Raw genomic sequence first — 13,673 nt, 5'->3', positions numbered from 1 at the left:
ATGCAAACATTTTGAAGAATGGGAATACTTTTCTAAACTACCGAAAAAAATTCAAAGTCATGAACACTTTTTATAACTGGCAAACATTTTTGGGAAGCCCCAAACAAAATTTGAAACACGAACATTTTTTAAATTTTCGAACAATTTATGGAAAAAAATTAAACTGCTGAACAGAACTGAAAACACGAAGATGTTTTTAAAAATTTGCAAACAAATTTAGAAACTGTAGCGCATGCATAATCTCGTAGTTGAGCCGGCCCATCTCCGTGCCTAGGTCGCTCGCCTCTGTGAGAAGCAGCGACAACTTGACGCCACGAGCGTATATTAGAAAATTCCCTAGACAACGCATGTGAGTGTCACATAGTAGAGGCCACGCCTGCATGCAATGCAAATGGACCAAACCCACTCTGGCACAAAAGTGATCTTTTACCCTCTTTGATGTTATAGTCCAGAGTTTTCCCTAAAAAAGAAGATGTTATAGTCGATTTTTTCTTTAAAATTTAAAAACCAATTTAAAAATAGAAAATATATATCTGTAAAAAAATTCAGTGCTAGTCTAAAAAAGTTTGGTGTATACTAAAAATATGTTTATCATATATTAAAGAAGTTCACCATATATTAGATTTTTTTTGGTGTGTATTAAATAAAGTTTAGTGACTACCAAAAATCACTATATATTAAAATAAATCATTTTATATTGCATAACTGTTTACTGTATACTAATACAATGTCCATGGTATTTTTAAAAATATTCAATGTGTATTTATAAAACATTCAACATATATTACAAGAAAGTTCACTCTATTAAAAAGTGTTCACCATATGCAAAGAAAATCACCATACATTAATAAAAATAAAAGGATATAAAAACGTAAAAAAGCCTGAAAATAACCAAAATACCCTAAAAAGTGAAACAAAGAAAAAAAACAAATGAACAGAAAAAGGAAGCAGCAAACTGGGCTGGCCAACCTACGGTCAAAGCCACGCCTATTTGCCCCCTCGGGTGGCATACAGGATCTGCCGTTGGAGATTGTGTTAGAGCATCTCCAATAGTTCGTGTATTGATAAAATAAGGATCATATAGGTGAAGTCGGGCCCAAAAAAATTTCAACAGTTTCTATAAATGCGCAAAAAATTACAAGATCTCGTAAATTCTCTTGAACTTCCCTCCATCTATGAAAAGCCGCCATCCGCTGTTATGTAGTAGCTTTTTACATGAGCTATTGGAGACGCTCTTAGTACCTCTAAGCGCCTTGCATTGAAACGGCTTAACCGGTGGTCTTCGATCAGGTGCACCAGGTGAGCGAGTAACCGTTGATGGACTCTCTACACGTTGTAGATGGTGACGCTACGACAGAAGAAGGTAGAATGACACAAAAGTTCATTGCAGATGCTGATAAAAGGAAAGTATAAATTGTACATCAAATGAAATCTAGAAGGAATAAGAGGAGAGGGATTTATACAAACACTTACTCTTACTCTTTGGTTTGTTGCACAAAACACCACATATTGATGTAGTTGTAGGTAGCTCTAATCCACCATTTGATCATGTTGACATGATTTGTAAGAGCATCTCCAGCCGCGCCCCCAGAACGGCCTTCCCAGGCGTTTTCTTTTCGCCGGCGTCGAAAAATCGGCCCAGCCGCGCCAGGAGCCCGTTTTTCACCGGCTTGGGCCGAAATCAGCACCGGCGTACCCAGACCGAACCCGAAGCGTCGGGTGGCGCCCGGGGGCGTCAGGGCGAGCGTTTTTGGCGCGAAGCAGTCGCGGGCCCGCCGCGTCAGCGAGACAGCTGCTTCGTCGACCACATCGCTTCGGTTCCCGCGGGAATCAATGCGAAGGATGCCGGGCTGCCGCGCTGCCGCGCCGGTCAGCCTCCATTGATGCTCACGGGCGGTGCAGTGAAGACACCGCCGACGCGCGTCCGCCCGCATGCCGCCCACCGTCACCCCCGCTCCGGCTATAAAAAGGCATCCCTCCCCGCCGGTGAGCACCACACCCCTCCCCCTCTCCATCCCGCTAAAGCCTTCTTCCCGCCGACGAGCTATCCCCCACTGCCTTCCACCGCCGATGAGCGAAATAGCCGAGAGATACCCAGGCGACGGCGCAGCGGCGAACGGCTTCGGCCGCCGACACCTCCAGGAGCCGGAGGCGCGCCTTCTGTACGAGGCAGAGTACCCGGTGCCGCCCGACATGCGCGTGCCGGGGGCGTGGAGGTTGAGCGCCGCCGGCGTCCCGGTGCCGCTCGTCCCCGAAGGAGCCGCACGGCGGGCGGAGATCGCCCGCATACGCTCGTCGCTGACGGAGGAGCAGCGGAACGAGCCGAGGTACGCCCCCAACAGCGAAACGCTGTGGACGCTGTACTTTCAGGCCCGCCGCGAGGAGCAGATCGCCCCCACCAACGGCGTCATCCCCCGCTGCCGCCTCAACTCTGAAGGACGGCGCGAGTGGTGGGGCGTCCCCGGCCGCACACTCGATGCCTTTCTCGACCACATCGACACCGGCAATGTGCCGCGGCTGAAGTACCCGGCGCGCCCCTCCTTCCCTCGCCGCCGCGGTAGCTCCTGGATACCACAGCGAATGGAGCCGGGGTCGTCCTCCTCGTCGGGCTCGCCCCGTCAAGCCCAAGCTGGAGGAGACGCCGCTCGGGCGTCGCGTGCGGAGCGGCACCCTCGTCATCAACGAGCCGTCGCCCGCGACGGCACCGACAAGGCGCTCCCTTCGCCTTGTCCGGCCGAAGCCCGAGCCGGACACAGCCCCCGTGAAGCCGGAGCACGCCGGCATGGTGGCACCCGACGACGAGTCCGCCCTCAAATGGGCGAGGGAGGACTACGTCCGCGAGCAGGTGCGCCAACAGCGTCGGGCTTACTTGAAGACCCAGGCCCGCAGCCGCGCCGAGGCCCGTCGCCGCGCCGAGGAAGGTGGCATTATCGTCATCGACAGCAACGACGAGGTCAAGGCCGGGCCGTCATGCGCCGTCGGTGACCCAGGCGAGGGGTGTAGCAGGGACGCTGCGGGCGAGGCGCGCGACGACGACGACGTCGGCGACTACACCCGCTTCTACAGGCTTCTCGGCATGTAGAAGGCGGCGGTGGCGACGGCAGCGGCACTAGCTAGGCGTTTTAAGTTCGTTTTTATGTTAGTTCACGCATGTTTTACGCTTTTGTATAAATTTGGACGAAAAATGATAGAGTTCATGCAAAAGTCGCCCAGTTTGAAAAAAAAAACAAGGCGAACTTCCGAACCCGCGGCGCCCGTTTGCGTGCGACTGAAAACGAACCAAACCCCAGGGGCCGAACTAGCGCCGGCTCACTCACAGGCCGCTATTTTTCGGCGCCCTGGGGGGCCGAACGGCTGGAGATGCTCTAATAGGTGGGTCTTGTTTGTATGTGCACACATGGCCAAAAAACATGCCACGTCAGTCAGCTCTGGCTAACTAAACTTAGTATCTCTCTAAAAAATGAGTTAATTTTCCGGAATCAATACAGACGAGAACGTTTGGTTCCTGGTGTATATACACCCTATATGAATAAATAAATTAGCAATTCAACAAAAAGTCAAAAAATCTGAAAATATTTTTAAAATAAACTTGACCTTCTATTATACCTGTGAGAAAAATTCCACAAAAAGAAAATAACCATTCGACTTCTTTTCAAAAAGACAAATTTTCGGTCAAAATAGTGAGTAGTGAGCTATAATAGGAAATAAATTTTGTCTTTTTTCCCTGAAGTCAATGTTGGGTTTTTTTTCATGAAAATTTATAAACCAGTGCAAAACAAAATCAAGTTTAATCTAAAAATACTTTTGAACTATCTTGACTTTTTGTTTAATTATTAAAAAAATCCCTATATAGGATGTATATACAACCAGGAACCAAAGTGTATTTCCCAAATCAATACTCGGTATATATATGTTTATATAAAAAAATCCTACTCTTTGAACGTTCGGATTAAAATAACCTTTGCTTTGGAAAGCAGGACCACGTACTGAACATGGATCATTAGTCAGTTAGTTTTTTTAAACAAAAGGACTTGGCAAAGTAACAAGACGATCAGCATGCTGTCTTCAAGAGACAAAGCAAGTTTCTGATTTAGAGGTTGATACCATTAACAAAATTTTAGCCTGCTAGTCGTTACTGATAATAACAGCATGTTCATATCATAAAAGTAACAGATGAGTAAACAAGCTCCCAGAGCAAACAGTTTCCAACAAGCAAAGCGGCCATAATAGCACTGGAAGAACATTTCACTCGTCCTCCTGGCTGCGAAGCCTAGCAAGCTTGTTTGTGACAACAATATCCAGCTGTGCAGCACGCTCCACAATGTCCTTCCGCTTCTTGGTAGAGACGTTGTGGGCGATCTCAGCACAGTATGTCCTGTTGGCAATAAAAGCAATGCAAGAGTTAATCTGAAAATAAAGAACGTTATTCTCTAAAAAAAATGTTGACACCAATCAGCACAGTTCAGAATCAGAAGAGTGAAGAACCATCTAACTTGAGAACATCAGGTTCTTGACACCAATCAGCACTTCATATTGACAGTGTAACTGTGTAAGTTACCTGTTGTGCATCATAAGCAGCTCCAGCTCGGAGACATTGTGGACAACAAACTTCTTGAACTTGTTTGGCAGGTAATGCCTGGTCTTCTTGTCAGAACCATAGCCAATGTTGGGCATCAAAGTACATCCCTTGAACTTTCTCCTCACCCGGGAATCAATACCCTTTGGCCTGCGCCAGCTGGTCTGTAGATATAGAGGCGTGAAATTTTCGGTTTAAGCACAAGATAAGCTGTTAAGCACACGTGTCACTAAGAAAAACATGTCAAGAAGACACAGAACTTGAGCATATAAGAAAGACAAAAGAAGTTTAGCATACGCTTCTGCTTATGTGTTGTCTAAAGCACGATGCCAGTCGGGAATAAGCTACAACTACAAGAAACTATACATTCAATTTTTAAGGTATTCGTTCCAAATTATAAGATGTTCTAATTTTTTTTCTGATTACATCACTACACCACTTTTTTATGTCAGTAAAATTATGAAAGTAAAAACATAGTATAAAGTGTACATATAAATGTAAATTTTGTGTTTTTATGATTCATATCTTACTTTTCTTATACCCTTTTTTGTGTGGTGAATCAATATAAACGTAATTATTCGTATACCAAACATAAAATTTAAACATAATAACATAAAAAAAACTCGGGTGTAAAATAACTTATTCTACACGTTTCGGTGTGTTTGTTCACACATTAGTCCATATGTAGTCCATATTGAAATATATAAAACATCTTATAATTCAGAATGGAGGGAGTATGTTTTGAAAAAGAGCACTCCATGCAAACAACGGATTTTTTAAGATGTTGAGTGTAGCAAAACAGATGCTCTTGAAACATCACTTCTTTGGCAGGTGCACTTGCTACCACAGATTCATTGAACAAAAAAGTTATACGAGAAGTTAAATGCAGAAGAAAAAAAATGGACTACAGCCACCAATTAAGTATAACCGGGAAAGAATTCGTTTGCTGGAAGGATCAGACAGAAGGCATAATCATGTGAAAGACAAGATTTTCTTCAGCAACCAGTGGATAACAAGTGTTGGGAGAAATCTAGGCAAGCACTCATACTCATAATGAAGCCACGCCTTTAATATCCAACCCACTTCATGAAAATCATGAAGTTATTGTTGTAGAAGAGTTTGCGACGGCCACAATGCTATACTCATGCAAGGGCTAGTGTGCTCTCTTACTTCATCCCAATGCTCACTGAAGAAAACGTTCTCTTCCTCAGACCTTTTACTAAGACATCATTTCCTTCCTTTCAAACCGCTAGATAGAAACAGTAACCAAAAGAACAGCAAAGCTCAAAATTCGGCATCACCTTTGCACCAAGTGTTCAAATGATGTGTCAAGTCCAAATAAGCAAGGTTGATTAAACATGCAATAATTAGTTTTCTCCTTCAAATTAACTACGGATCCCAACACAAAAGAAACAGCAACACATTTCTACAGGCTATGCCTTCCACTTTCCTACCACTTCGAAGAACCATTGCTAGTATAAATTAGGAATACACCGCAACCACAACGACCAACAACAGTCACGCTTAGAACTTAGCATCAGACACTACTCGGAAAGGCAAACCAACTACACCGGCGCACAGCAATCGCGATCTAGAACCGGAACACATCATCTGAACTGAACAACCAAAACACGTGGGCGTGGTACCTACGAATTCCACTGGGTAAAAGTTTGGTATAAGTGGTTACCTTGAGGCCAATGTAGCGGTCGCTATGGGCCCTCTTGAAGTGCTTGACCCTCTTCTTCACGATCTTCCTCGTCAGAAGCGGCACCGCCATCTCTGATCTGCCGGGCAAAACCAAAAGAAGGAGTTTGAAGCAAATGGAGAAAATAGCATCGCAAGAGGACAGGGTGGGAGCTCTGCTACGGACTGCTTGCCGGGGTACCTGAGAAGGACGACCCTCTAACACGAAGCGAGGAGGAAGAAGAACGGCGGCGGCGGCAGGGTTCTATTTGCAAGGCGGTGCGGTCTTTAGGCCTTCCGCGAACCCTAGGTATGTGGGCTATGATGGGCCACTAAGACTAGCCCACTACGAGAAAGATGCACTCTTGTTTTTCGGCCGACGCTAGACGGCAGGCGCGAAATCACTAGTTAATACTCCCTCCGTTCCCAAATAATTGCCTTTCTAGCCATCTCAAATGGACTATAACATACAGATGTATGTAGACATGTTTTAGAGTGTAGATTCACTCATTTTGCTCCGTATGTAGTCACTTGTTGAAATCTCTAGAAAGACAATTATTTAGGAACGGAGAGAGTAGTTAAGGAGTACTTTTCGTGGAGATCACTCCAACTTCTGCGGGTTGCGACAAGTGGACAAGTGGCTTGTCGCAACCTGGGAATTTTTTCTTTTTTTTGTAGATTCGTTTATTCAAAATGTTTTATCTCTTAAACCGTGCGTCCAAATCTCGAACCGCTTTCGCCGTTGGATTCCTCGCATCGAGATCTTCAAAACTAGATCCCATGTTGATAGATTTTGATGAACTTTTTTTTCACGAAAAAAAGGACAAAAAAACGAACCAGGAACACGGGTTTTCCCCCCTTTCCGAAAGAGGCACGCTCGTGCCTTTGACGAAATCACAACCATGCCTCTCGCGGAAGCAAAACCATGTCTCTCGCGAAAGAAAAAACAAACAGAAAACGCCTTTTTTTCCTTTCCGAAAGAGGCACACTCGTGCCTCTCGCGAAAGCACAACCTCTCGCGAAAGCACAACCGTGCCTCTCGTGAAAGAAAATAAAATAAAAAACGTGTTTTTTTTCGTTTTCGAGGAGGCACGGCCGTGACTCTCGTGAAAGCATAACCGAGCCTCTCGCGGAAGCAAAACCATGCCTCTCGCGAAAGGAAAAAAAACAGAAAGCACGTTTTTGTCGTTTCCAAGAGGCATGGCTGTGCCTCTCGCGAAGGCACAACCGTGCCTCTCGAGAAAACAAAACCGTGACTCTCACGGGAAAAAATGCGTTTTTTTGCGCAAAAAAAGTTTTTTCCCGAATTTTTTTTGATCGAAAAGCTAGGGAAGACCGGTGGAAAACCAAAACGTAAAAAAAACGTTTAAAACGCCGAAAACACGTGTGGAAAAATAAAAAAACAAAATCTGGAGGGAGCGCTCAGAGCGCGACACGTGGCGAATGGATGAGAGCGCGCCAAGTGACACTGATCGTTGCGAGGCTCCCAAAGGAGCTCGTTAATTAGTTGCTACCGATAGGCAGCTCTCTATCCGATGAAAGTCGTGAACCGTCAGATCTTGTGTCCTCTTCCTTTCCCTTCCTTATCCTTCTTCCCCGCAAGCACAAGGAAACAAAAAAGCAACGAGCGTTGCCCACACGACCTTGAAGCTTCGCTGGTTTTCCAATGCTCGTGGCTGCCGTCGCTGTCCATGGGTTGCAGCAGAAAAAACAAAGCAACGCTACTTTGAAATGCAAAACACATGGTTCCGGCAAACAAAAAAGTGGTTGTAGCAAAAATGCTATGATTCCAGTGAAAATACATTGATATGGTTCCAACAAAAAAACACATAGTTCCAACAAAAAATGATATAGCTCCAGCAAAAATGAAAAGAACAATGCAGCAAAAAAAATCATGGTGCCGCCATCATAGCCGCCCCAGCACCATCCTTGCCGATTGTAGCAAGTCAAAATGATGATTCCAACAAAAAATCTGTGTAGCAAAAATCATTGCACCCGCCGCCATGCTCATCCGGTACTATCCTCTCCTGTTGCGGCAAATGGAGAAAATGGTTCCAGTAAAAAAAAGGCAACAACTTACCACAGCCACCATTATTGCCCGCCATCACCGTCCTCGCAGGTTGAAGCAAATCCCAGCGCTGGTCGAAGCAAATCCCCGTGCCGGTTCCAGCACTGCATTCTCACCGGGGGCCAGCGCGTTCCCTCCGCGCGGGGCACAAACAGCCTCCGCCGCAGGCCGGCCGCTTCACGGTCCGCTCCATGGGCACAGCTCTGTTGGGAAACGTAGCATGCAATTTCAAAAAAAATCCTACGCTCATGTAAGATCTATCTAGGATATGCATAGCAACAAGAGGGGGAGAGTGTGTCCACGTACCCTCGTAGACCGAAAGAGGAAGCGTTTGCTTAACGTGGTTGATGTATGATACGTCTCCAACATATCTATAGTTTTTTATTGTTCCATGCTATTATATTACCAATGTCCAAGCTCAAAATATATAAGTGAAGTTCACGAAGCATTCTATAAAACCATACTCAAACGATTTAAGTGAAGCACAAAGAGCAATTCTATAAGATCATACTTAAAAGATATAAGTGAAGCACATGAAGTATTATATAAATCAATGAAGAGCTATCTCATACTAGCATGATTCTTAAAGAAAAATAAAAACACAAAGGGCACAAACAATGTGAACAAAACAAAAACCGAGGTATACCGATATTTGTTGAAGAAGAAAGATGGGATGCCAACCGGGGCATCCCCAAACTTAGATGCTTGAGTATCCTTTGAAATATTTACTTGGGTGCCTTGGTCATCCCCAAGCTTGAACTCTTGTCTCTCTTTATTCTTATCACATCGGTAACTCCTCGTTCTTTAAATACTTCATTCACAAAAACTTAAACAAAAACTTGTGAGATCCGTTAGTGTAATAAAGCAAACTACCAACCACTTTAAGGTACTGTAATTAACTCATTCTTTGTTTATATTGGTGTTAAACCTACTGTATTCCAACTTCTCTATGGTTCATACCTCCACATACTAGCCATAGATGCATCAAAATAAGCAAACAACACACGAAAAACAGAATCTGTTAAGAACAGGACAGTCTGTAGTAATCTGGAAGTTTAGTAAACTTTTGTAACTCCAAACATTATGAAATAAATTTGAAAATTTCAACAATTTGTACAGAAGTAATGTGCAAAAAGTTTCAGACCCATTTTACTTTCCAGTAAAAATGTAAATTCATGCACTACAGCCAAAGTTTCTATTTTTGTTCTGCACATAGTAAGCAAGCAATCTTATCAAACTAAAACCAAACCTAGGCACAAAATTTTTATAATACAAAGGATATATACAAGGGGATAATTATTTACAGAGAAACTTCCATGAAAAATTCTACATTGTTTCCGTGAGCATGAACACAAGTGCTCAAGGTCGACCCTCACTTCTTCAATGTATAACTTTCCAATCACTTCTCTTTTTGAAAAACGTTTTTAGGCATGAGAGGCAAGTAAATATTTTTGGTATTTTCATTCTTTTTAATTTTTTTTGTATATTTCACCCACAACTAAACAGGAACAAAAAGGAAAAACAAAATCTACTAAGTAAAGAAAGCAAACAAGCACACACGAGAATATCAACCCCACGCTATTACTCCCCGGCAACGGTGCCAGAAAAGAGCTTGATAATCCCCAAGTGCAGGGAATCATCATAGCAATTCCCAAAGATGGAACTAATAAGTATGGAGTGTCGAACCCACAAGGAGCTAAAGGTAAGATCAATATTCTCTCAAGCCCTATCTGCCACTGATACGACTCTACGTGCACCAAACATTTGCTTCCAACTAGAAACAAGAAATAAATATGTGTTGTGGGTATAGAGAGGATAACTTTGTATGATATCGGAGAGATAAAACATAAAAGTAGGTGATGTTATCATAAAGTTAGAATATAATACTAAATAATATAAATAGCGAGTGTGGAATAATGGTGGATCGGTGTGCGGAATTGTCCTAAGCAATTGTTAACAAGATCGATGGTCGTCATTGCAATTTCATATGAGGAAGAGGCATAAACTAACATACTTTTCCTACTTGGATCAATATGCATCTTATGATTGGAACTGTAGCAAGCATCCGCAAATACCAAAGATTCATTAAGGTAAAACCCAACCATAGCATTAAAGCATCAAGTCCCCTTTTATCCCATACGCAACAACCCCCTTACTCGGGTTTAAGCTTCTGCCACTCTAGCAACCCACTATAAGTGAATCATGCACGTATTGCAACATCCTACAATGGGAATCCCTCATGCTTGCCCGAGACGGAGGGCACCATAGGACAGCACCAAAATAAAACATACAACTCGTACCAATCTGGATCATCAATCAACTCAAAGACAAAAGATATCTACTCAAAACATCATAGGATGGCAACACATCATTGGATCATAATATGTAGCATAAAGCACCATGTTCAAGTAGGGATTACAGCGGGGTGCGGGAGAGTGGACCGCGTAAAAGAGATGAGGATGGTGATGATGATGGTGATGTTGATGAAGATGATCACCGCGGCGATGATTCCCCTCACGATGGCACTCCGGTGCCACCAAGAGAGAGGAGGAGAGGTTCTCCCCCTTGTGCTTCCTCCTCCATGGCTTTCCCCCTCTAGTCCATGGCCTTCATGGAGATGATGGCCCCTCCGAGATCCTCCTCCATGTCCTCCGGTGATGATGGCCCCCTTCGGCAGGGTGCTAGAGAGGGCCTAGATTGATTTCTCGTGGCTACAGAGGCTTGCGGCGGCGGAACTTCCGTTCTAGGTTAATTCCCGAAAGTTTCAGTATTTATAGGAACTTTTGGCGTTGGTTTCATGTCAAGGGGGCCTCCGGGCTGTCCACGAGATAGGGGGCCGCGCCCTAGGGGAGGGGGCACGCCCCCCACTCTCGTGGGCAGCCTGGGACTCCCCTGGCCCAACTCCGATGCTTCGTGGTCTTCTTTTGGTCCAGAAAAAATCCTCAAAAATTGGCACGTCATTTGGACTCCGTTTGGTATCCCTTTTCTGTAAAACACTAAAACAAGGAGAAAACAGAAACTGGCACTGGGCTCTAGGTTAATAGGTTAGTCCCAAAAATCATATAAAATGACATATAAATGCATATAAAACATCATAGATGGATAATATAATAGCATGAATACTTCATAAATTATAGATACGTTGGAGACGTATCACTTAGCTTTGGGTTCAATCTTGTGGTGTCCTTTCCCAGTGACAGTAGGGGCAGCAAGGCACGTATTGTATTGTTGTCATCGAGGATAAAAAGATGGGGCTTTCATCATATTGCTTGATTTAATTCCTCTACATCATGTCATCTTACTTAATGCGTTACTCCGTTCTTTATGAACTTAATACTCTAGATGCATGCTGGATAGCAGTCGATGTGTGGAGTAATAGTAGTAGATGCAGAATCGTTTCGGTCTACTTGACACGGACGTGATGCCTATGTTCATGATCATTGCCTTAGATATCGTCATAACATTGCACTTTTCTATCAATTGCTCGGCAGTAATTTGTTCACCCACTGTAATATTTGCTATCTTGAGAGAAGCCACTAGTGAAACCTATGGCCCCCGGGTCTCTTTTCCATTATATTGAATCTCTTTTACATCTTACTAGTTTCTGATCTACTATTTTGAAATCTTTTACTTTCCGATCTATAAACCAAAAATACCAAAAATATACCGTTTATCTATCTCTATCAGATCTCACTTTTGCAAGTGACCGTGAAGGGATTGACAACCCCTTTATCGCGTTGGGTGCAAGTTGTTGATTGTTTGTGTAGGTATTCCGTGACTTGTGCATTGTCTCCTACTGGATTGATACCTTGGTTCTCAAAACTGGGGGAAATACTTACGCTACTTCCACTACAAAAAAAACACTTCCGTGATGATACGTGTTTGTCACAGTAGGTCGCGTTTTTTGTCATGCATGTACATCCATGACAAATTTATGACAGAATCAAGATAGTCATACCTGTGCTGTCGTAGAAGTGTTCCATTACATTACCAAAATTATCATCACGGAAGTGTCCAGTTCCATGATGATAAATCTCGCGTCACAGAAGTGCTTTCGTAAAGGGTGACCGACATGTGGCATCCACCGTAACGGAACGCTGTTAAGCTATCGGGTCGGGTTTTGGATCCGATAACCCGTTAACAACCCCGACCAATGGGAAATTTCCACGTGTAAAATTCTTATTGGCTGGACAAAACACGTGTCAGCTCGTCAGTGGGTCAGATAGGCGCCTATGATATGTCGACACGTGCCACGGCCCACCACTGGCCCATTTAGCTTACAAAGCCGGCCCGTTTGACTTGGTCAAAAGTTAACGGGCTAGCCCATGAAAAGCCTGTTAACGGTCTCTTCGCAAATAGCCCATTTTACGGCCCGTTAGGCACTAAAGGAAATCGGCCCAACAACGTCATGTGGCCCATCGAATATAACACCAACCCATTTCACTTTAGGCCCATGTATGGCCCACGACGTCTTTCGGCCCATATGAGGCCTTCGTATCTTTCGACCCTTTATAGGCCCACGGTGACTCTAGCCTATAATGAACAGTAATTTTCTTTGTACCCGTTAACGGCCCGTGATTTACATGGGCCGTTTCCAGCCCGTGTTAGCTTTCGGCCTATTGACAGCCCATACGTTCTTGGGCTCCTTTTCGGCCCTTGATTACTTCCGGCCCGTTACTGGCCTGTTCCCCTAATGGGCCAAATTCGGCCCATGGCAAGAGTCGGCCCGTTACTGGCATGTTCCCCAAATGGGCCAAATTCGGCCCATGGCAAGAGTCGGCCCGTTACTGGCTTGTTACCCTAATGGGCCAAGTTCGGCCCATGGCAAGAGTCGGCCCGTTTCTGGCCAGCCCGTCCTATATTCTAGCCCATTAACGACCCATTATGCCTGTGACAAAATTAAGCTTTTGCAGTCCTACAGCCTGTTAACGGCCCGTTACCGTGCTGGGCCGATACCAATTACGCCCGATTACGGCCCATGTAGACCCTTTTATCCGACGGCCCTAGGCCCATTTATCGACGGCCCGAGGCCCACCGATTACAGGCCCATTTATCAACGGCTCGTAAGAGACCCATGGATCCTACGGCCCGTGTACGGCCCATGGGTAGTTGCGGCCACTAGCAAACCAGGGAAAAAGAAGACTAGGAAATAAATAAGGCCCAAACTAACGCTAGGCTATTAAGGCGATTGCACAGATTACATCCACTCGACATCAAAGATCGCCACCAGTGCAAATATAGGGAACACCCTACACTATACAAAAATGGCTTGCTGTTTTCTTCAGCCGGTGGTTGCACGTTAAGAATAAATTTTGTATTGCACCAAAACAAATTACGACTACATAA

The 13,673-nt window shown here is 44.5% G+C and overlaps 1 protein-coding gene across 1 annotated transcript; it reads right to left on the bottom strand.

The window, feature by feature from the left end:
- Positions 1 to 4,045: 4,045 nt before the first annotated feature.
- On the bottom strand, positions 4,046 to 6,622 carry LOC123161902 (60S ribosomal protein L32-1). The gene is made up of 4 exons (XM_044579716.1): positions 6,462 to 6,622; positions 6,264 to 6,360; positions 4,559 to 4,740; positions 4,046 to 4,375 (listed from the first exon to the last, which is right to left on the bottom strand). Exons 2-4 carry the CDS (start codon positions 6,351 to 6,353, stop codon positions 4,246 to 4,248), a joined length of 402 nt encoding a protein of 133 aa, XP_044435651.1. The 5' UTR covers positions 6,354 to 6,360; positions 6,462 to 6,622; the 3' UTR covers positions 4,046 to 4,245.
- Positions 6,623 to 13,673: the final 7,051 nt, after the last annotated feature.

The sequence above is a fragment of the Triticum aestivum genome, chromosome 7B (genome assembly GCF_018294505.1).
Source record: "Triticum aestivum cultivar Chinese Spring chromosome 7B, IWGSC CS RefSeq v2.1, whole genome shotgun sequence".
NCBI classification, from domain to species: Eukaryota; Viridiplantae; Streptophyta; class Magnoliopsida; order Poales; family Poaceae; genus Triticum; species Triticum aestivum.
Note: the sequence above shows the minus strand (reverse complement) of the source record. Positions and strands in the feature narration are given on the sequence as shown.